The sequence below is a fragment of the Archocentrus centrarchus genome, chromosome 4 (genome assembly GCF_007364275.1).
Source record: "Archocentrus centrarchus isolate MPI-CPG fArcCen1 chromosome 4, fArcCen1, whole genome shotgun sequence".
Taxonomy (NCBI): Eukaryota; Metazoa; Chordata; class Actinopteri; order Cichliformes; family Cichlidae; genus Archocentrus; species Archocentrus centrarchus.
This window is the reverse complement of record NC_044349.1, coordinates 23,500,437-23,525,059: the sequence shown is the minus strand read 5'-3', so window position 1 is coordinate 23,525,059 and position 24,623 is coordinate 23,500,437. Positions and strand designations below refer to the sequence as shown.

Here is a 24,623-nt window from a genome sequence, read left to right as displayed (position 1 = left end):
AGACCACCCCAGGCTGCCTGCTTATACTATTATAGGCCTCTATGTTGCTCTTGATTTGATTTACCAAGGGCGGTCAACTTGCCAATCGATTCTGCATCGAGTTACTGCAGATTTCCTCTTTGTGGAATAATGCAACCTTTCTTTACAAACTGGTGCCAGAGGAGAGTTCAGCAGTTCGTGTTATATGACATTAGATTGTAATTTGAGCAGTTTCTCAGGGAGAGATGCTTTGTAGTATTAATGAAGGTAGATGTTATGGTCATTTTAGTTTTGTTTGGGGTTTTGTGTGTGTGTGTGTGTAGTATGTTGTGCGTTCATGATTTTCTTCTCTCTGGAATCATGTTTAGCTTCTGCCAGTAAGGATTTTGTGACAATACAGTGTTTTGTTTTTCTCTTTAGATCCCATTAACCGGTAATTTAGTCCTTTGTCAGTTGTGCCAACCAGCATTTTCAAAATACGTCAAGCGCCCATTTGTGAACACCACCTGCCAATTTCATATATTTATCTTAATTATTTGCACAATAAAAAGACAATGAAAGCAAAGCAGCATAATCACAACAAAAACATCAAAATGAAAGGCAAATTGCGCAGGTGAGATTTAAAAACCCCATGGGGGTTAGAAAATAAATCGTGGTCAAAATTAATTACGATACACTTATTCTAAAATGGAAAGTATATGACTGGTAACAAAATAGAAGTGATTATAATGGCGAAGCTGCCCTTCGTTTGCACTTGTACCAAAGTGACAATCAGCTATGTCAACTGCTCTGCCTGCTTGCTAAGTATTCATACATTCTTAACTCGCACATTAAGGTAACATATCAATCCCCAATCCCCCCAAACAATTGGCTGAAATGCAGTCCCAAACTGTGGCAGAGCCTCCACCATGTTTTACAGGTGGCTGTAGATATTCATTGGTATTCCTCTCTCCTGATCTCCTCTGAACCAAACATGTCACATTTGGATTCGTCACTCCTTCAGACCTGTTGCGACTGAACCTTTTCTCCCTGTTTCCCTTCTTTAAGCATGGCTTCTTGACAGCCACCCTTCCACTGAGACCTTTTCTGATGAGGTTTTTGTGAACAGTAGATGGATCGACTGGAGAGCCAGATGCATCTCTCGCATCTTGCGTTTGGTCTTTGCTGCATTTCACCTTGCAATCACCTTGTTGGTTTAGAAAATACTATTTTATGCCTGTCAGACTGTTATCTTTCTTATTTTTTGTAGCGTCAAATAAAAAAATGGGAACAAATTATGTGTTTTTGTGACAGGCTGCTAATAATAAAGTGCCTAAAGATACAATTTAAAATTGGTTCTTTGCTACGTTGTCTGTTCTGTGTAGAAACAACACAGGTTCATCCCTTGAGTTAGGAGCCCTTTTTATGCTTGAATCCTAGGTCAGTGTTAAGTGGCTTAACAATCATGGAAGAATATAGAAAAAAATGTAAAAAGTATCAATAAAAACAATAATAAGAAACATGCACACACAGAGACCCGCAGAGAAAGCTAACGTATACAAAGTGAATGGCCCACAGCTTATGAGAGGCAGCCAGCTCAACACATAACATTATTCTTTATTAAGATGACAACTGCTGCACATTCACAGCACACTTGGACTCATTTGTTACAGTTTTTTCCAGGCATTAAAAGTATGAATATTGCTGCTTAAAACTTGAGCTGGTTGCAGAATACTGACTTCCTAGTTCAGCTTTCATGCACAGTTAGTGCACCGATATTTCAGATGTAGTTTGTAGCTAAATACTCCATCAGTACAGTAGCAGAAAAAGCTTATGTGTAGAGAGGGTGATTGTTACAGTCCTAAATGAGGTCCACACAAATCTGCAGATCTCTGCTGTTAAACAATCATCCTTTATGTCAACTTCAGTTTTAACATAGGCTTACATCAAATCAACGGAGCCTCTTCTAAATGCTTATTCAGTTGAGCTTTCTTTAGTTGTTGCTGGTGACAATTTATGGCCAACTGATCACAGTGAGTCATGCATTAAAGTCAAATTATTTGTATATAGCATCGTATAGTTTAACATTTGGAAGAAATATTATTTGTTTTCTTGCACCAAGTTTATTTGATCTCATGCCAGGAAACTGTTTAAGCATGCAGTTCTAAAGATCCCTTTGGACAGTGCCACCATATTGTTAAGCTAATAGCCTGCTGGCTAAAGCTTCATATTTAGTGTTGTAAGAGAGTATTATTGATCTTCTCACCCATGCAGGACAGCAATATACCGACAAAGTTGGAAGGGGATCTATTATTCTCATTTCAAGCTTTATATGGACTCTACTAGAGTGGATTTTCATGAGTCACTCTTTGAAATAATCTGTATTTATTTTGGAATGGGACTTGGAGCAGCTCCTCAGTTCATCCTCTAACTGCCCCTCATAAACAAGAAGCTTTTTAACTGCCGGTTGTTGGGGTCGTTCTGCTTATAGCCAGAACTGTTTGCCTGAGACGGCCCCATTGGAAATATTCTCCCTCTTTCATACATTATACAGAGCCCGAAGTAGGAAAATATCTGAAACTGGGTTGTCAGAAAAGTCTGGAGCCTCATAAGAATTGCTTGCACATATTCTGATCTCATTATTTGAAACTGGTTAATGGTTAATGTGAACATTGTTACATTATAGACATAATAGGCCCCTTTAAATATAAATGTTTTGGTGTAAATATAAGTGTAGAATGGAAAGTAGTCTTTGCCAATGTGAACACATTTCAAATCACAAAAATTGTCAGTGTTTTCAACAATAAAAACAGTAATGGTAAAAAAATAAATAGTATTTTATTTAATAGGGACGATGCAGTTTAACATAGTTCCAACACAGAGCATGAAACTGATTTGCTGCGCAGAGACTTCATAGCTAATGCTAATTTCTAACCCTTGTCCCTCGTTGGGCTTTTACAGACAAAATATTACAGCATTCAATTACATAAAACCACAATACACAATAGTGTCCAAAAATCTTGAGCAACCACACTTATTTCTATATTTTGTTTCCTGGGCACTCGATATTTTTTTAAAATCATTACCAGCAGCTCATTGGATTTGTTCCAATTTCTTCATCAAAATATGCTAACGATAACACACTTTGACAAGCATAAAATAGTCTTTTTGCACCAACAACATGAATCTTAAAGTGGTATTAGCTGAAAAGCATGGTGTGCAGTGTGCCCTTAAAAAACTGGAGGAAACTAGAGAAGTGGCAGGACTAAAAAAAACTTTCTACAGCAGAGTAACAGTATCTGAAAGTCATGCTCTTAAGAAAAAGGAAAAAAATCCAGCAGAAACCTGACACAGGACCTGAGAGCTACATCTTGTCCTTCAGTTTATCCATCTCCTGTTTGCTGAAGCCTCATCAGAAATGGTTTCAGTGGAAGGGTGGCTCCCAACATGCCATTCTTAAAGAAAGGAAACAGGGAGAATGAGAGAGGTATGTCAAATTACCCAAGAGCTGGACTAAAAATGAGTGGCAACAGGTCAGCCATCTATGCCAAAATTTGGGTCTGCATTTCAGCCGATGGTGTTGGGGATCTTGTCAACATTGATGGAATTATAAACTCAGGAAAGTACCATCAGGAAAGTGTGTGTGTGTATTGGGGCTAGATTCATCTTAATTTACTATTGTGCACTGTATTTTAGTAATCATTTTTATCACTCATATTTTTATTATTTTATTATTTATTGTCTGAGGCACCTAAAAGGAATGCATTTTAAATTTCGTTGTGCAACTTCTGTGTACAATGACAATAAAGATTCTGATTGATTGATTCTGATTGATTCTGATCAGATTTTGATCCACCACACAATACCATCTGGGAAGCATCTGACTGCCATTGGCTTCATTTTTAACATGACAATGATCCCAAACACATTCTCAAAGCAGTAAAAGCATACCTGGATAGAGAAACACGCGGTGGAATCAGTCATGGACTGGCCTCGCCAGATTCCAGACCTAAACATTACTGAAGCAGTGAGGGATCATTTTGATGGAGAACAAAACAAAAGGCAGCCAACATCCAAAGAAGAGCTTTGAATGTCCTTCAAGAATCCTGGAGAACTTTTCCTGAAGACTGCTTAAAGAAATGGCAAGAAAACTTGTGTAAGAGAGTTCAGGCTGTGTGGAAGAATAAAGATCATCATACCAAATATTGACTTTCAAGCTCTGTTTTTGCCTTATATATATGCTGTATTTCCATTTATGTTTGTGCATGTTTCAAAAAAAATCACTACACCTATTTCCCATTTTCCTAGCAAAATATAAAGAAATGAGGGGTGCCCACTATACAGAATAATGTTATTTCATTTATCAATGTATATGTTATAGAGTCAGTTTTAGATTGTGGACATTTGAAGTTTCTCCTTTAAAGAAATGGTTTGCATCGTCCTGGCTGTGCTATTGAAAAGGGACAAAAGTGCACTTTCTTCCATACGATACTTAAATCACTTAACTCGAGGTCCATTCACATAAAGCTCATTCTAAATGTGTTCTGAAATGCACGAAGCCTGCAGGCATGTACTTGCGCGCGTTCGCACACCTACACAAACGTACTCAGTCTGTCCGTTGCAACTTTTCCCCTGACATGAGCCGTAATCAAAAGCACTTGTGTTTTTCTTTGTGTGCACCTGGCCTGTGAGCCGTTCTCATTTCCTCTCTGCTTCCTCTCTTCGTCATATATTATTGTCTGTTGAGTTTTTCATGCTCCCCTTTAGACCAAATGGGAAATGAGTTATATAAATACAATATGTCTTAATTTTCCAAGCACTATAGAAATAGGGTACAGTTTGAGGTTTTGCTGAATATTTAACTGATATCAAAAGTGACGTTTTCATAAATGGGCAATCGGTTTTCTTTCTTAAAAAATGTACTGTGGGATAATCTTATGGCTGTCTTTTTTAAGCCCCCCCCCCATCTCTGTATTAATGAGTAAAATACATTCTGTTGAACTGCTCCGCCTCCTTAGGACTTTGAACTTGAACACGGAGTTTATATCTACAGCAAATATCTCTAATGTGAAGACACTAGTGCTGACCTAGAAATATTTGTAATTCATTGCATTAATTAGCTTAATTATTGATGCTGCTGGCATAAGTGGTTATTTTGAAATTGTAATGAAGATTATTGTGGGGTATTAGGCAGCTTAAGGGCTTCTTGAGTTCATTTTCCTCGCTGGCCAAACAAAACCTAAGATTTCTTCAATGTAAGGAGCTTGTGGAGATGTACACTCCATTGTAACTTGTCCTTAGGTGTAACACTGAGATAGTTTTCCTCTATCAGAGTGGATCTTTGCTGTGTTCAGTGGCCGAGTTGCTGTGCCTCTGTGTCTTCTGATTAATGACTGTGTCTCTTCTCCTCTGCAGACTGCCATTTGAGCAAGATGTTGAACATGGAAACGTGGCCCACTTGGGTGACTGTGACGGTAAGAGGTGTGTGTGTGTGTGTGTGTGTGTGTGTGTGTGTGTGTGTGTGTGTGTGTGTGTGTGTGTGTGTGTGTGTGTGTGTGTGTGTGTGTCTTTATGTTTGTCTACAAATGTTCAGACAATAGCTCTCCTGCCTTTGCCAGTCCTTACATAACTTGAGTATCTTCAAGGTAAACAGCAGTACAGTAAAAGAGAGAAAGAGCCTGGTAGTTTCCGTTTACACAGTAGAAATCCACAAATAAACACAGAGATGTGTCCCAATCCACCTCAGTGGTCTGTCATGTCTCACTTCTCCCAAGAGTTATCACTGAGATCCTACACAAAAGGCATTCTGGTTGTCTCATTTTGCCTCCAATCTGGTTAGAAAATTACTGTGTCTGATTTAGCTAATTTTGTTCTTCTCTCTGTTTACTCTGTCCTCCTTTGTATGCTATCTTTGCTTTGGTCTGGTAGGTTTTGTTCCATATACATGTGGTTAATTATACTCAACTCCAGTTTGAATTCCCCTTGATGTCTTCTTTTTTCCCCCTCTCTCCATATCATTATGAAAATAGAATTGGTAACCAGCAAAGCACAATCTCTGCTGTAGATACACTGAGGTTTTGGATACTCCCGTGACACCCCTCGCTTTGATCTAAGTGCTAATTCCAATGCGTGCAAATTAATCCTTTGCTTCTGAAAGTTCCCGGAGTTCATGTGCCGTGCTCTCTGAGAAAAGAACACATAAATATTGCATAATAAGAACCCGCATACAACTCTAATCCTGTTTCAGATAGGCGTTCTGTTTGATGCTGCTCTCTCACTTCAGGTCCTCTGACCACCAAACCACAGGTCCTCTGTAATTGATGGATGAAACTCACTTTAGCTCCTTTGGTCACGATTCAGGAATTTTGGTGGAAAAAAAAAAAAAAAATCACCTTCTGCCGGCATAATCTTTTTCATGTAGAAGATGCCAGAAAATTAATATTATACTACAATATATAACTACAGAAAGTGATGTACACAGTTGTGTATGCAGTGACCAAAGGGGTTATGCATGGTTTTGTGGTTTTTATCTTCACCAAGCCCAAGTGTAGGGTCTTACAGAGCATGTGGAGAAGCCTAATAAAAGTACTGGTCAGATACCTAAGCAGATAACAATGATAACTTACATGGCATGTCATATTTAACACAGAGTCATAAATTAATCTCTTCTTCTTTTGGTTGTTAAAATGTAGGGTTGTTTATTTATTTGTAAAATATCAGCATTTTTGATTTCCAAAGAGCATAATCAAAGGGCGCAGAGCAAAATGCCTCAACTGGACAGACCTACAACCCATGAGAGCAATAAAATGTGAAAAATATATTGGAGAAAATATTTTCAATGTATTTCTGTTTCTTTTAATTATGAGATAGCAAATTAGTAGGACCATTCTATATCAATAACAGACTGCTATTGATATACAGTAGGAAATCTGATTGTACAGAAAGGGGGGCCAAAAAAAGATTTTGCAAAAGAAAATTAAGAATAAGCTCTCATATGACTCATCTGGTTCTCACACTAATAAAAGTCATAAACTAGAAGAAAAATGGTAAGTTTAATGAAATTGCACAATTTCTATCACGGCGGAATTTCACTTCAGCAAATATATACAGGAAGCTTAATTAAAAGCTTGAAATTAAACGCAAAACTTCTCAATCATTACTTGTGTACTACACCGATAGTTGAGAGATGAACACAGTCAGTTATATTAGTTGGCTAATGGAGCATTTTACAAGCTGAAGTCTTGAATCTTAGCTTTTATGTTACGTATAGGGGTCTTGTGCAAGGTTTCGGGGTCAGATAAGGTGCTGTTCCAAAGATTTCCACCAGCAACACTGTGTAGTTCAGCATTTTTTACTGAAAGGATAAAGTGATTCAACATTTCACTTCCATAAAGCAGCACAGGCTGAGGTGTCCTAACTTTTGTTTCTGGTCATTCTCGCTGTACCTTACCCCCCATTTCTTATGCCTTGCTGCATGCTCTTGCACCCTGGAACCTGAGCTCTTAGGTAAAATGTAGAACTTAGGACTGTAGTCCATGACTTGATTCTTTGTGGCTTGGATTATTAGCCTTATTTATACTTAATTACATGATACTCAGCTGCATCACAGTTGAGTATCATGCTCAAATTTTGTGGTACACATTCATACATTTAAACAGGAAACTCAGTTGAGATCATGACAAATGAGGTCAAGTGATCATATGAAAACAATTAATGTTCACTGAAATAAGATTTTCTTCCTTTGAAGCCATGCATTCCAGAAATACCTCTTCAAATTAAAGGGCTCATATTTACACAGTCATTTCAGTCATTATGAGTCATTCGTATCCATTTAAGGGGACCGATTATGCTCATTTCCAGCTCCATGTTTTTATTCTTGGATTCTACTAGAGGAGCTTTGCACAATTCAGTGTGACGCCATTTCAGTAATTATGAGTCAGTCATATCCAATTAAGGGGACCTGTTATACTTATTCCCAGCTGCATGTTTTTATGATTGGAATCTACCAGAGCAACTTTCCACAATGCAGAGTTTGATTGATTATTTATTTATTTACTGGGCTTTTGGTGCAATACTGTTTTCACTCTCTCTTTTAAAACCTTTAAGACCTCCCCTTGAGCCAAATTTCTTCTGATTGGCTTTCTCCTCGCAAACAGAAGTTTTAAAAAAAAGCAGCTGGGAGGGGGTGCTGTGCTCAGAGCCAAAGCTATATAATAAGGAAAAGCATAGTACACTAGATCCACTTTAAATAACTTGTGTTCATAATTTTGACAAAAGGTCAGCTTCTTCCAAAGCAACAAAAATATATGTTACATCAGCTTCACAAGCTGTGCAGTACTTTCTGTAATTAGTAAATTGACTTTAACATGGTAAATTAGTGGAATGGTCCTTTAAGTTGGCCACAGAGGCGACAGAGAGTATTAATTTATTAATGTATAATTTGTACCCTTAGATGAAAGTGTGCAGTGCTCCAGTGGCTGCTGGTCTTGGAGCACTGCCACATGAAGATGTACTGTCTTGCTCTCTGGCCCTGCCTTTGAGGAATTTCTGAGCTCTGAGGCATGTTTAGCCCTGCATCTGATCCCGTCGTGAAATATACTCAAGCTGAGCTCAGCTGACAGAGGTGAGCTCTGTTGTTGCTAGATTAACAAGGGCTGCTGGGCTGGCATGGCAGGAACGTGAGCCAGCATCTATCTGACAGCTGCCACCAACACTTAGACTGCACTTTGTCTCCCATATTGTGATGAACTTGGTGCCATGGTCTATCCTTTCATCATATCTTTTTTTATTTGACACTTTCATTGTCTCTGATATGGTTGCTTTCCTCAGTGTTTCCTGCTCATAGTTAATGCTAAGAGAGTCCATCTCTCTTTGTCTTTCTGTAAGACAAAGATTCTTTCAGCCATCTGCAAATGTAATATTCAGTCAGAGGAAGACAGAGAGGCACAGCTTCAATGGGCCTGGTATGACAAATTGTCACTGACACTGTTAAGACTTTGAAAACTGCCTGCACATTCTCGCTCTGTATGCCTATCAACATTCTTCAGTATTTTTATGTATATAGGACACATGCTGTGTATGCATGCGCAGCCACACAGATTCCTGTGCACTCCAACACAGACTCCTCAGAGGCCTGGATTGGTGGAACAGACAGAAGCCTTTTGGTTACTGAATATTTCATATCTCTATATTGGACTCATTCCACCTGTTTGTACCTTGACCAAGCAGATGAGAGGTGAGATACGGTCCGGCCTGCCTATCTCTCTTTAAGGGAATTCAGCAAGCTCGTGTTCACTCTCCCTTTGGCTTCTCTTCGTTTCTTGAAGATGAGTCACTTTCTATAGCTGCATGTCTAACAACATTTTCCCTCTCTTACTTCCAGCACTTTCAACTGTAGATTACTATTAAAAACATAAATAAAAAAAATAAATAAAAGAATGGTTCCCAGCCTAGTAATTTGAAATGACTTGGGTGATCAAGTCACGTGATAATTAATAGGAAAAGACATAAGGAAAAAGAAACTCTACTATATACATTTGTTTGTTTTTCCCATGAACGTTCCAATATCAAATCTTTGCCTTTTTCTTTAAAACAAACAGATACCCCCCCCCCCCCCCCCCCCCCCCCCCCCCCCCCCCCCCCCCCCCCCCCGGCAGGTAACAAGTTTTCCATTGTAACAATTTAAGAAGTTTAAAAGCAAAAGTCCTTTTTGATAGAACGGCTGTCAGTGACAATCTGAACACATTACATCTAGACTCTGCCTCATTTCTTTTTTAGGATTCTAGTGTTATCTTGCCACTGGCATCTGAGCCTCCTTGTTTTGTTTTTTATTTTCTTTCTTTCAACTTTTCAGACATTTTTTTTTTCTAAAATATTTTTCATAGCTGTAAATGTGTGGAACCAAATTACTGAATAGAATTAAAACTGCCTGCTTGGCTACACACTGGCAGTGAGAAACTGTAAGTGCGAAAATATGTTTCTGTTTGTTTTTCGTAATTGGTTGCACCAACCCGTTGAGGTTATGATGGTTACATTCAAATTATGCATGTTTTGTTTTGCTATTAATTTATGGCACCATTGCTTTTGCTCCTCTGCTGCTTCAGTGCCTCTGCTTTCACTAAAGTGACCAGGAGTTCCACGTTATGTGGGACTTCATTGCATTTTTATCTTTTTTTCTTGCTTCTGACATATTTAGACAGTCCCTGCTCTTTGATTAGTTCTAGTTTTCAGAAGTTAACGCTGCAGACTTTTCAAACATCTGGCTTTTAATCGCTGGCTTTGAAGAAATCAGGGACGCTGTCATCATGGGTCAAGTTCAGGTTAAACTTTCACCGCCTATGCTACCTCTGACAGGGAAAATTGTGAGTCACAACAGTCACAAGCCATGGAGAGTTTGGCAGAATATGATGAAAACTACTGGAAAAATGGGAAGGGAACTACATTAAAGACTCAGAAATGACTTACATTTGGGAGAAGGAGGTGAAAGATGATGATGATGATGTGGGAGAATGTGAATAACAGATTAAATATGAGTCTAACAAGGAAAGTGAGTCAAAAAAATTATGGATGCATCCCCGCTTAAAGTTGTAACAATTATTAAAATAGAAAAAGGAATATATAACTGGGATAACACCATAAAGTAAGAACAAAGTTTAGCTTCCTTGGATGTATTTTCACATGGTGTTTTCACATGGTGAGGGAGTTGGGAAAGTTGCATTCAAATAAAATGTATTTGCCCTTCACATGCTAAATGGTAAACCTGCAGCCCATCAAGGTTAGATTGGTTATATTCATGATTTAAGGGGAATATTATGCTAGTTTTGTTCTTCCAAGTCATTTATTGCGCCATAGTCTTTGGTCCTCTACTGCTTCAGTGCCTTTCCTCTAACTCATCTCCCTCTGGTCTCTGTAAGTGCTGCACTGATTTCAGAGCAGCACTGTCGTCAGACCTCAAAGAGAGATGGATGGACGGCCTTACTTAGAGCCCAGCTAACTGCCTCCCTTTTCTCCTTAACCAGAGAGGAGCAGTTGCTGGAAGGAGAATCGATTTTCATCTCTTCTCTGGCTGATGGCAGTCGAATAGATATCAAGGGTGATTCTGCAAGGGGAAAGGAATGGGGCTGAGAGGAGCACGGATGGGGAGGGGAGGCTGGGTAAATCAGATCAAGGAGTGGAGAGCAGAGCAAAAAGAATGAGTAAGGGATTGAGAGATCATAGGAAGAAGGCAAACTTTGAGGATGGAAAGGGTGAAACGGTTCAGGGGATCAGAAGTATGGAGTCATGAGGGTGAATATAGAAAAGAAGCAGAGTGATGGGAAGAGGGGACAGAAATAGTCTGGTTATAGGAGGAGAAAGAGGCAAGATGGTGCAGCGGTAATCACATAGGAAATTGAGAAAAGAAGAGGGTGAGGGTAGATGAAAGCTGTGAGAATGGAGGCCGGTGCAGGAAAAGGAAAGGAGCATCTTTTTTTCATGGGAGCTTGGCCTGGCCGGTGTGACAAATGGACTGAGAGTGCCACAGGCATCTCCCGTGTCACATAGCTGTCACTGGCCTCTTCAGCAGGCTTGTGGCCAGGCTGTAACTCCGTCAGAGTGATGTAAACCACCTGCCTCATATCCTCCTAATCTTTGCTTTTCATATATCACAGAGGAGTTGCCCTTCTGATTACTTCACACATGTATCCACAGCTTTACTTTGCATCTTTCAGTTTTACCCCATTTGTCATAAAAGTCAATGAAATGAGGATAATGTCTCTCATAGCATCACTAAAGGAATTTCTTTCTGCAGTGTCAGAAGACCACAGCATGAGATCAGTTTCTTAATGGGAAATGGTGAGGAAGTTGAATGTAGCTCAGGATATTGACTTGTGGTTATGTATGGCTCTCTATGCATTTATTAGAAACAAAATCACTTCTACACACACACACACACACACACACACACACACACATGCACATGCCAAATATTAGTATGTAGAGACATGCCGTTGCTCTAAACCCACTTTGATCAAAGCAGATTTTGGAAGCACAGCATTTAATTGAGACGGTGTGTTGTGGGAGGGACACTTTGATGAAATAGATGAGGTCAGAGAAATATCTGGATTCAATTATGCGTGTGTGTGTGTGTGTGTGTGTGTGTGTGTGTGTGTGTGTGTGTGTGTGTATTTAAGTAAGTCTATTAATCTATAAGCTCCATTTTCTCTTACGCAGGCACTTCATTGTTGCTTGGTAATCTTTTTCATCCAAACAAATGTACAGCGCACACACTAAGAAAGGGTGAAGTGGTGCAGATGAAGCTCTGCTTATATTTACACACATATCTAGCAGTTTTAAGGTTCTAATGCAGGGCTGGGCAATTCATTTTCCCAAGGGGCTACATGAGAAGCTGGGGCTGTTGTGGAGGGCTGCACCAATGTGATTTTTTTATCATCCATATAGCTTTTTAGGAGATCCTTCCTTGTTTGTGTGATTGAAAAGATGCAACCATCATGTAGCAGTGATATTGATTTGACATGATGTGAATATTGATAGGGGTCTCTGCTGAGCAATGTATAATGCCCACAGTGGTAGTACAGTCATGAGTTATTAAAATAATTCTGACACAGCTCCAGGATGAAATGAAATAAATGTATTTTTCATTACATCCTGGAGTTGTGGAAGAGTACACGAGCGTTTCAGATTTTCCACACGCTGTAATAAAAACACCTGATATAGGATTAGCATTTTAGGTAAATCTGTAAAGATTTATATTAACAACTTTATTTGTATAGCACTTTTTAAAACACAGAGTTTGAATAAAAGCCACTCAGTTTAAATACAGACACATAATCAACATGCAGTCTTATGCACATTTCCATACAAGCAGAAATTCCTCCATAAATAGTGACATAGTTGCTGCAGGTTGGCAGTTTAACTGCAAAATGATAAACACGCTTAACAACCATGTTTTTATGTAGGAATACAACCAGAATACCAACCAGTTCAGTCAACACATCTCTGCTGCAGAGAGTCGCGTCACAAACGAATTGCACTTATAAGTACAGACTGACTTGGATTCATGGCGGCGTATTATAAGTTATAGATTAGATGGCAGTTATTTGAAAACCTTCACCAATCTGTCTCAGAGTGACTGCAGTTGTTTGGATACAGGCTGCCTCCCACCAGGTGGTCTGTGCAGTTGCCTTTAGATCAAAAGTGTTCGCTGCAGTTACTTGCAATTGGTCTCCGACAGCAGAATAATTGCAATAGGCTGGACAACCACCAGTTTATTTATTTATTTCCTGGACACTAGAAAGTTGCCGTCCTATTTTTGCTAACTTGGGTCACAGGAGGGCTGGAGCCTACCCCAGCCGACACCGGGAGAGAGGCAAATTACACCCTGGAGACACACCAATCCATCACAGAGCTCCTTATTTGAAGTACTAAATAAAAATATTTGGGCTGCTGTGTAAATGTGGTTTGGGCTTGTGCACAGAATGTGTTTTGTGGCCTCAGAGGAAACTGACAAACCAGACATGATTTGCCATAATTAAGGTTGTCGTGACTACACATGCTGATATTCTATTCCTCCTTTTAATAAGCTCTTAATTTCTTCTTCAGCCTGTTTTCTTCAGTGTGCCATGCAAGAACTGCGCTTGCACCTTCTGGTCTCTAAAATTGCACAAACAAGTTGTGCAGAGTGTTTGCACTTACAGTTCTCCGTGCAGGAATATAGTCATTAATATCTGCAAGTGAGCAGTTGTGTGCCCTCCAATTTAGAAGGCTCTTCACAGTGGACATCTCAGCAAGCGTGACAAACTGCAGCTGGATTTATGCTGGATTTAGTTTTAATGATGTTTGAGCAGAACATACTCTGTTGACAGAAACCACCAAACTAACTCTGAATTGCTGGAGTGTTTTCTCTCTGTGTGTGTGTGTGTGGGGGGGGGGGGGGGTGTGAGAGAGGGAGGGAGATGAGAATGTGTGAACATGCATGTGACAGGTAATATAAGCCATTTCTGTAAACAGCGTAATGAGTCAGATTTGATTTAAGCGTCGACAGACGGTATATATGTCAGATTCACTTGCGACCGGCTATCACAACGTGTCGATTGGCTGGCTTCAGTTTTTCCAGGTCGTAACCTTTGCTGACAGGCCAATCAGTTAAAGCATAAACATGGGCTAAATGGTCTGTCAGACCGCCAACTTCAGTCTTTTAATTCGCTATGAGGGCATCTTAATTCTAAAGGAAAGATTCTCGCATCCAAATCATATTGTTGGGCCCTGCAAAAGCCTCAGAAGAGCCAGGCGCCTGAATTTTCCAGCAGCAGTAAGCTAAACACTGCCTCATTTTATTTTGCTGTTTGCAAGCCCTTTGAGGATAGAGTCAAATTGTGTTTGCGCAGACACCTCATCAGCTAAAGTCAACTCTGTTAAACTAGTCATCAAATGGGAGTTGGAGGCGATGTGTGGGTGTTTGTGGGGCTTTAGCTGCGGAGACATCAGATTCCCTCGTCGTTCCATTTCAACACTTTTCTCAAATCTCTGTTTTCTCTCTGTTGATAATAATGGAGTCGGTTTTCCAACAAATGCATGCATCCAAAGTGACACACAAACAGTCACAGTCACGCATACACATTCAGCACCCGTTTTTGCTGTGAACTCACTCAGCCGTAATGACATAGCTAGTGTTGCCACAGTGTAGCTACAGATGGAAGCAATTATGGTGCTGTGAAAATATTTCCTGAAGAAAGGCAGTGTTTTGACTGGTGGAACAGCGGGATGCAGTCACTCAGTAATTGAGGTCCACTAAAACATCAATGAGGTGAAGGCAGATTGGAGATCCCTTGTTGTGGCGTCATGTTAGAGTGGATGACGATCACCACAGAGCTAGGACGGGCTCTGGCTTTTTGTCTGGTGGTTGTAATGCTGTGAGGAGCTTTGTGTAGGAAGAAAAACTTGTTGCCAAATTTACAGCCGCAGCCTCATCTAATTCCATCCTAATTACTGCGATTTGGATAGGGGCCTCAGTTGAGGCTTAGGAGGGGGGAACAGATAAAGCCGACAGAGTTCTTTGTATTTAAATGGCAGCTAGTTAAAACACAGGATCTTAAGTTTGGTGATGATAAATGTGTTGCCCTGTAGTCTGAACTCATACAGAAACAAAGAAAGGCAGGAAATGAAAAAGACAGAGAGGGGGATTTTACCACAGTGGGTTTTTTTTTTGTTTTTGGTTTAATGCAGTGTTCACTTTCAGAGAGAGAGAGAGAGCACTTTCAGTAACCTTGATGCCACCTTCTTCCAATCCCAACTCCCTCTATTGTCACTCCTGCAAGTCACACACACAAGGGCAGAGAGTGAGAGAGAGGCAAAGCAGAGATAGAGGAAGCGCAGTGTGTAACTGTGCATCCCCAGACACCAGCTTGCACTCTAAACTCTCACATCTTTCCCACCCCGAGGAGCTTCTGAGAGGCTTGAAGAACAGAACTGATCCCCTCAGTGAATGCTGAGGTTTTGGCTGATGAAATACGAGGACCTCACACCATTTACCAGCTGACATGTGTAAGCGTGTATTTGGGCATAGCAGAGAAAAGGAAGGTGAAATAGTGTATGGACTGTGTAGTTTTCAGTGTAGATTTTTTTTTTTTTTTAAGGAGCCCTAAGAAGATAAGAATAGTAGCTTCAGCCTTTGGAAAACGCAGCGAGGTGCAAGGACTCCTGAAGGTTTCTGGCTCTTTCATCTGACTTCTTCCTCCGAGTCCTCTCTCCGCTCATCACATCTCGTTCTCCACAGTAGGTTCCTCACAGAGAGCCTTGAAAAACACAGGGGAGCCTGCTGACCCCTCAGAGAGCTTCAGATCTTTTTTCGATTTTTTTTTTTTATGTGTGCCTGTGCAGGTTACAGGTGTTTTGTTTTTTGTTTTTTTTTCAAGAACTGCTTGAACACATACTATATAGCCTACAGTTAAGTCTATGTAAATCAAATGCATTTGTTGGAGGGAAAAAAATCCTAAATATATTGCAATAAAAATATGGTATTACAACAAAATCGTTGCAGAATATTTCAACTACAAATGCAACACTTAAAGGCCTTCAATCTACTTCTTTTTCTGAGCAATGGTACCTTGCAGGTACGTACAACATGAACATTTTGGATGTTATGTTTGTGTTTTCTTTTGAGTTCTTCTTACTGATTAAAAGTGGGCAAGGCTTAATTGGATGTGGCTGAATTTGAATCAAAATGTGATTGTTGTTGGTTACTTTTGATGATATTATTACATTGTCAGTGGAAGCTGATCAGCAGACCCCGTCCCTCATGCCTCATTTTTTTTCATGTAATAAATCCTGTGATTTTGTTTTTCTCCTGAACTTCAATCGTTATTTGCTAATGAATATTTAAAGACCTCCTATGAAAATGTCTCAGTGAATCTTAAAATAGTCCCTTTTAGGTGATAATTTGTATCAAACGTTTGTTAAGCACGAAATAATTTTTTAAAAACTCCCTCTGCCACATTTAAAAATCTAAAATCCATGAATAATCAAACATTTTTGTTAAAAATGTTCTAACTACTTTACAGAAGATGAACAATTCATTCTCATTATACACGTAGTCTTCCACATCACACCTTGTCTTGGATGAATATTGGATCCAGCCTGGCTTCCTTTTTTATGTCACACAGTCATCTTGTACATATAAGTGTTAAAGTCAGATCCTAGGTGAGCTCAAAGAAACTTTCCCCCCTTCAGCAGATGAAAGTAAAAACCGCTTTCTGGTGTCAAACTCTGCACGTATATCATTCTGCGCAGTGAAGCTCAAACATCCGAGACAAAGAACTGAAAGGAAAGCAGATCTTTTTTTTTTTTTTTTTGGAGGGAAAAGGGTTCATTTTCAGGAAAAAAAATCAAATTTTTGAAGCAAGTGTTCAAAGGCTTTAATACCTGACATCAGCATTGTCACTTTTTTTTAAACTAATCAAAGGTTTGAGGCCACAATCGTGACAAACTGTAACTGTAGGGCACAAATAAAACCATTAAGTGTTTGATTGCAAAGACTGAATCTAATAGAACAACATGATGAATATTTTGAAAAATAAAAAAGCTCAATTTTATGCATCTTTTAACTGATTGTAGTGTTCTTAATTAGATTTATTAAAAAATTCAATAGCACTGCATTTAAATTCAATCCAAAGGAATTAAAAAAAGTTCAAATCATTATCATCTTTTAGTGGTAGTTTCCCAGTTTTGTAATCCAATAATATAATAGTATAATGAGTACTCCTACTTTTGATTACATTTTGTTGCTTATCCCTTTCAGTCACGATAATTTTAGTGGAAAAAATCATCTTCTCCCTACATAACCTTTATAGGTCAGAGATGTCAGAAAATAAATATTACATTACAATATCTAACTATAGAAAGTGATCCACACAATTGTCGTTGCAGTGACCAAAGGGGATATACATGTGTACCTGCCCTTTGGCATGCACTTTTACTTAAGAAATATTTTGAATGTGTGTGACGATGGTTATGCATGACTGAATGAATGTACTGGTTTGCATGATCCAGGTGGCAGCCTGAAACAGAGGGTATGCATTTGTATGAAAAGCATAATAGATGGGGGTGTGAGATGACCCAGAGTCTTTTGCACAAGCGCACACAAACATACGCGCCACTTCGTCATCTCACTGTCTGTAGAAATAAACACCAAGCTGCATGCCGTTTGAGGAATTTGTTTGAACTTCCCTGGGGCGCTGTGGCTAGCGCTGAGTAATAGTTGTCCGGTTAAAGTGTAGGCACGGGCCTGGAGGCGCCACGTCCTGATAGTCCTGGAGTGTGACAACCAGAGTACTGTAACTACTCTCCTCTCACACCACTGGGGTTTGTTTTTGTGTCACTCAGATGAAAATCGACCACGGTGAGTCCCTTACATCAAACAACACTTTTCCTCCTTTCTGAAACACATCAATGGCACTGCTGTGTTTTTTTTTTTTTCTCACACTCCCCCTCCCTCCCTCTCTCTGTGCACCAGTCTTTTTTACCTTCACTTCATTTGTGTTTCTCTTCCCTGTGACACACTCTGTGCTCTTTCTTTGCCACATCTCTCGGCCTCTATTCCTCTTTCCGTCTTTCCTCTACACATAGTCCATCCCCTTATTCCTATCTCGTTAACCCCAGAGTTTGTTGCGGCACTTCAGTATTGATCACCCTAAACTATCTGGAGTCCAGGGTCCAGACAGGCACTGTGATTCTGAGTGATCATTCAGCTCAGGAAGTATCCTGGCGGCGTGTCCAGTTGCAGTGCCTTAGGCCTGTGTCACAGCTGAGACATTTCATTAAAGGCGACCTGTAAATGAACAGAACAGATGAACAGCTGCACGAATAGGGTGAAAGCAGCTTTTGTTAGCCACCCAGGAGGCGTGTCGCCCCCAACGTGAGGCCTGATGGTTTAATCATTATGTTAAACCTTCAGAAATTTGTGTGGGTAAAGGGTCCAACACCTCAGCTCTCGGGGGTGTTAACATAAAAAAACAAATTGGCATGCGTTTTCAGCTGGTGAGTGTGTAGTATAGCACAATGCGTAGCACAGATGTGATATATGGATGTAGCATGTGAGAAAGATTAAGTTGAAATTGCCTGGTTCATGATTTGGGAGTGAGAGATGTGAACCCTCTAGGCAGATTGTTAGACTAATTCTATGCGGACCTGCTCTCCAATTTATTGCCTGCGACAAGTTTGTGAATATTTATTATTGCTCTCCACAGTGTACATTTGGCTTTGCACCTAAAATGAGAATATCAATTACCAAACGAAAGAACAGCCAGCACTATATCTCACAGGTTACCCTATATAGAGGAAAATTATAAAAAAAACTACATCCTACTGAGAAACCCACATGTGTGCGTTTGTACACATGCACGCTCGTGCACTCAAAAAGCTCTGCAAAACAATTTATTTCACCACAGTGTCCGCCACAGCCCAGTTGCTTTGTTTGGATTGGATGCAGCTGAAACTGCTAACAGATTCTCTCTTGTTAAACTGCTTTTCACTAACAGGTTGACCAGATTTGGAGAACAAGGACTCCTGATATAATTGAATGAAGAATGAGGAACATTCCTCATAGCAACATGTGTGCATAGGCTGTGAAAAAAAACATTTATGAGAAACAAAAAAAAAAAAAATCCTGTAGCTTTTGATTACACAGCAGCAGGAGGGAGTCTGCCCCCCCGTGATGATTTTAACACGCGTTGTTCCCCAAAGCAACTCTAGACTTACCTCATTTACCCCTAGCAGAGTTTTCTATAAGCGCCAAAAAGGAGAAAGTAACCAAATTGAGGGTGAGTTAAAAATTAAGATACACTGGTTAGCTAGAGAGTAAGAGTGAGATGAAAAAGAGGAATGTATAGGCAGCAAGAGAGTCGTACAGACCTGTAATTATGCAATCATCACTGAAAACCTTGACTCTAAGTCGGCCGAAAGCCTGATGTGGCTTTGCTAATAAACCCAGCTGAAGACTTGAATCTATTAAGAGTATGCTTTTTGGTGGAGATTTTATGGAATTTTAATTACAAACACATGGGTGGTGTGCATAAATGTTTTAACATATTGATCAGCCGAGTGCACGTTTCACCGGCCCTCAGGAGCCAAGGTTGGGGTTTTTATTTTTTTATTTCTCTATCTTTTTTTAAACCAGGGAGTTGTGCAGAAGTCTCCAGCAGCTTTCGTTAAGCCACGCTCTGAAAATGCTGTCAGGGACAGACTGTAAATGGTTTTACAGTCATCCCGAGAGTAAACAGGGTTTATGAGCAAGCAAGGTTTAGTCCAAGTAAGGAGCTGGGCTTCTTTTTAAAGCCTTTCAATTCTTTCCCAGTTTGCTGCCATCCTTGAACACACATTGGTGTTAGTTTCACAGCTCACAACATGAGGTGCAATGCATTTGTGTGTGTGCGAAAATGAAGTAGATGAGGTGGTGGAAGTAATGGGTGAGTTATGTAGTGTATCTGTTGAAAGAAAAGTAATGCAGATGGGTTAAAAAAAAAAAAAAAAGGAGTAAGACAGCAGGAAGGAGGATGTGCTAAAAACAAGAAACAAAATAGTGCCTGCAGTCTTTTCAACAGAGGAGAAGGAGAGGAGGATAATGAGCAAAATCACTGAGCCATGGGTGCAGGCAGAGCACGCAGTTACTTATTAACACACACATATTCATACATCTATACACACTTATTCACACTACAGCGCACATGCTTTGCCACGTGAACTCCTGCCGTCACTGCGTGCATAAACATATTAACATTATGCATAGAAATGGTGGATTCCAGAGATGAAAGCCCCCTCAGATCACTGGCTGTACGCTGACACAGTCGTAACCTATCAAGCTCAGAAGTGTGCGCTTGTGGCATCGACAGGTCCACCGGGATGCTGTGAAGTCTCTTTGTTCTGTTTTGATGTGCTGTATTTCTAAAACATGGATTCCAGCTCTCAAACTGCATAAAAGTTCCCCTGCTCGTCTTTTGATTAAGGAACTTATCGAACTGTGGCCACCTCAAATAGTTTGCAGATTAATTAGTTAACATCTAAAATGGCTAATGCCAGCAGACAGTAATTAAAACCAGTGTGAGTCATGTGTCTTTATGCTTGCTTAGTTCTGGTGTTGCATGGCAAAAACACCAAAAACTAATAGTTTTTTTTTTTTTTCAGAAATTAATCGTTTTTACAACATGGTGTGCTTTAACAAACATTTCAGTTTCATTTCAGTATAAGAAGAACGTGCATACGCCCCAGCTAGCACTCCATCCTTGCTAGCTGCGTATGCTATATCTAACAGTTGTGAATAGTTAAAACAGTGGGTAAGGTTTCCTTCAGTGTTTTGTTCCAGAGATTTGGAGGGCTTTGGGGGGAGTCTCAATCAAAAAACTATCAGAAAAAAACTCAGCCAGTTTAGTTGTGGTTTTCTTCTTTCCTCACTTGTTAAACACCACTTAGAAGTCCACCTTAAGAGACTGCTGTAAAAATACTAAAAGCAGATGACTCTTAGGAAGAAAAATAACAGAAATTACTGCATATTTGTATACCATACTGCAGAATTCTTTTTCAAGTGCAAAGGGAATGCAAAAGCAATCATTTAGAAGTGTTAGGGTGGTTATTTCATGTTTTCATGCAAGGTAAAGCTTTAGATCGCTTTAATGACCAAGACTCCCGTAGCATCTATCCGATGTTATCTTCAGGGTGTTTGTTAAAATCTTGAATATAGCAGTATTCCCATAACCGTGCGGTGGAAGGAGTAGGGGGAACTGATATCTGTAGTTGAAGCAAAACCATGAATTGAATTAGGGGCACACGGATGAGGACATCCAGTTAAACTTTACGCTAATGAATTCTTTATGGGAGCACCAAAAAATCATCATGGCAGTCAAACAGCTGATAGCAGTATTCTCTAATTCACTAGCAAGGACCACAACTCCAAATACGAATGGCAGAGATTTACTGATAATTAAACAAGAAGGTAGGCCAGAGGCTGTGTCGCTGAGGATTGGCGGAGGCTCCCGAGCCTGGCAGATTCCTCTGATACGTTGGGAGAGGTTGACAACCAAAAAGGGGAGCAGGAGGAGGGAGGGAAGTGGCACAAGTAGGCATTTATAGACATATGACCAGAATGGGAGCGTGTGGGGTGTGGTCCAGCTCCTCAGATTCAGATACATTATCTCCAAAACATATTCTTCTGTACATTTTACACAGTTAGAAACAATTGTTGCAGCTAACAGTGGGTACACTGTAAAAATAACAGTTTAAATAAGGGTAAATCTTTAAGCGTGGCTGAGCTGCCCAATTGTCTGAACTCTCGTTTTTGTGGAGGTCATCATGATGACACTGCTGTGTTCCCAGTTGTTTCAGTCATTACAGTACCATCATAATCTATAGAAGTGATGGCCAAAACTGTCAGAAAAATAAGACTCAATAGTTGTAATAAACAGGGATTATGCTTTGGCTGCATGTCTCTAATCAAAGTCATCATCACTGATGGTGGGTTGAAAATAATTTTTCCTTCCCTTCATCTCACTCCCTGTCTTTATCTCATTCACACATGTTCACAAGGCCTTTGTTGGAAGCGCCGCCAAACTGTGATTATGGACCGAGCAGATACAGAGTCTTCTGCCAGAGCTCTAATCAAGGGAAATGTTTAACAACTGGCATGGCTAGCAGGGCTTTTCAATAATTTCCCTTACTCACTGGCTGAATGGAGGGAGGTAGAAATAAGAGCGAAAGACAAGTAGAAACGATTATAGGTAGGTGCAAAAAAAAAAAAAATGTAACATAACCACATCTGTCGCATTGTGGAAGCAATGGAAACTTTGTCACCTGAATATAAAATTAGATTTTACTGGAGCAACCTTGGTTTGAATGTGCGTGAGTAAAAGTTTCTTTACTTCTCTTTCGAGTTTTCACGCTATTACTCCCATCATGCCACCACCCCCGGTGATCAAAGGAGTGGTGGGTTGGAGAGAGAAACTGAGAAAGGATTAACGGCTAACAAGCAGATAGGAGGCAGGGAAGGACGGTGCTGTACGAACGAGCAGATGACTGCGGGTTAGAGACAAAGCTAGTGAAATACCAAAGAAAATTTGAAACTGATTTTCTTTGTACTTTTGATTTTGACAGTTAAGTGTTATAAAAGTATATTTGAACAAATATCTTATCAGCGTTGCTTTCATCAAGAGGGAATTAAGGCCTGTTCCCTCATCTACTGTATGCTCCCTCCTCTATGGTATTTCACTTTTGTGGTCACCCCTGTAATCCCCTCTACTTTATTTCATTAGCCATGTCCTCCTTCTCATCTTCGCCCCCTCTTTTGTCTCATGTCCCCTCTTCTCCTCCATTCTTTCCTTTTTTTTTTTTTTTTTTTTTTAGCATACATACTGTAAAATCCCTCTTCTCTTCTCTCTTCTCATTGTTACGCTGTAATTGGAGCTGGAAGCCTCAAGACAAGCAGCTCAGTGTTCGTCAGGCTGACAGGCAGGCCTGTTGGCTTCTATTAAGGTTTAATAAGTGAGCAGAATTGGAGAAGAGAAGGAGCTGAGATGAGGAAAGAGTGCACAAGCAGTAGTTTCTACTGTCACCCCTAGGTTGCAGGGAAACCTGTCTGCTGTCACAAAAACGCACACTCTCCAATCACTCTCCATGCATGCTTTCTTTATCATCATAATCCTTTTTCAGCTTATTCCCACTGGCTAAAGATTTTCTCTAGATGTCAAGCATCCAAGAAAGGCATAAGTGGGGGATAAAAGAAACTGGAAAAAATAATTAACATATCTAAGTGTCCATGTCAAAGAGAGAGCGGGTGTTGGGGAGCCATGTTTGCTGTGAGAAAGACAGCAGCTGAAAAGTCTGTACACACACATCCATACAGTAATAATAAACACACTTGTCAAGATATCTGCCCCTGCGTGAAGCTGACAGCAGCATTATTGCAGCCATGCAGAATTTAATCTAAAGTGTCACACAGCAACCCTGGACCACAGTTGAGGTAAATGTTAAAGAACCATCTAAAACCTCTGCATCCGAGTGCACCAAGAACAATTCCAGATGTGGCGAGCGTGGGAGAGGAGATTTGCGGTTATTGCCTCGTTCCGAATCTTTCTGCGGTTGCAGAAGTTCATTTTTGTTTACAAAGTCATCGAGACCGGGGGGATTATTGAAGAAAAAAAATCCATCTCTAGATAAATTCAATACCTAACTTTTCAAACTCCTCAAGTCTGTGTGTGTCTGTGTGTGTGTGTGTGCGTGTGTGTGTGTGTCTGTGTGTGTGCGTGTGTGAGAGAGAGAGAGAATATGGTACAGTAGTAACCTCCTGCCTGTGTGTGTGTGTGTGTGTGTGTCGCATCTGTGCCTCAAAAATGCTCATTTTACTGAAGAAAGGAATAATAATGTAACTGAAACTGACAGTCTTTCCGAGCTGAATATTGGCCAAAAACATGGAAATAAATACAGCAATAATCAGGCCTGTGTTTAGGCTGCTGTACCAAAGATGCCAACAATATGTTCAAGGAGCAAGAAACTCCCGGTGAACAAACGCCAAATTCAGTATAAACACTGAAGAACATGGGTACTTAAATGAATACACAAAGACTAAAAGGAAGTCTGTGCTGGTTAGCCTGTGTAACCATGAGCTGGCTGTGTTATGATATGCTGTGAGATCTCAATTATGAGCTGCCATCTGTGTTCAGAGCAATCAGATATTGAGCAATCAACTTTTTACATCCCGCTGGGCAAAAACCTAAATAAGCCTTAATACTCGGTCAAATAAACACTTTCAAATGCATAGCATGAACCACCTACTGCAGGAGAACAAACTTATTCTTTTGTCAATATATATTAATATTCAGAGGCTGTGATGAAGTAACAGAAAAAAAAGGGGGGGGGAAGGAAATGGGAGAAGGAAGGATTGCTGAAACAAAGGAAAGAAAGACAAATACAGATCATATTACCCTTTAATGCTGACACAGTCCTGCAGATCTCCACTTATTGAGGAAGATTTGTCTGATGCTGAACTGAACTGAACTGTGTGTGTCACGTAATTAGCAGGCTGTAAGTAAAGGATGTGTCCACGTGTTTCACTGATCTCAGTGGATTTGTGATAAAGCACTAATTACTGCTGAAAAGGACATTGATTGACCAACAAGGCCATTTGAATA

At 40.0% G+C, this 24,623-nt stretch overlaps 1 protein-coding gene across 1 annotated transcript in view; it reads left to right on the top strand.

The window, feature by feature from the left end:
- Positions 1–24,623, top strand: part of sema6bb (sema domain, transmembrane domain (TM), and cytoplasmic domain, (semaphorin) 6Bb) — a 139,774-nt gene that overhangs the window by 104,926 nt on the left and 10,225 nt on the right. Inside the window, exon 16 of the mRNA XM_030727710.1 lies at positions 5,374–5,432. Within this exon, the coding sequence (XP_030583570.1) occupies positions 5,374–5,432 (59 nt within the window). The remainder of the gene's footprint in view (positions 1–5,373; positions 5,433–24,623) is intronic.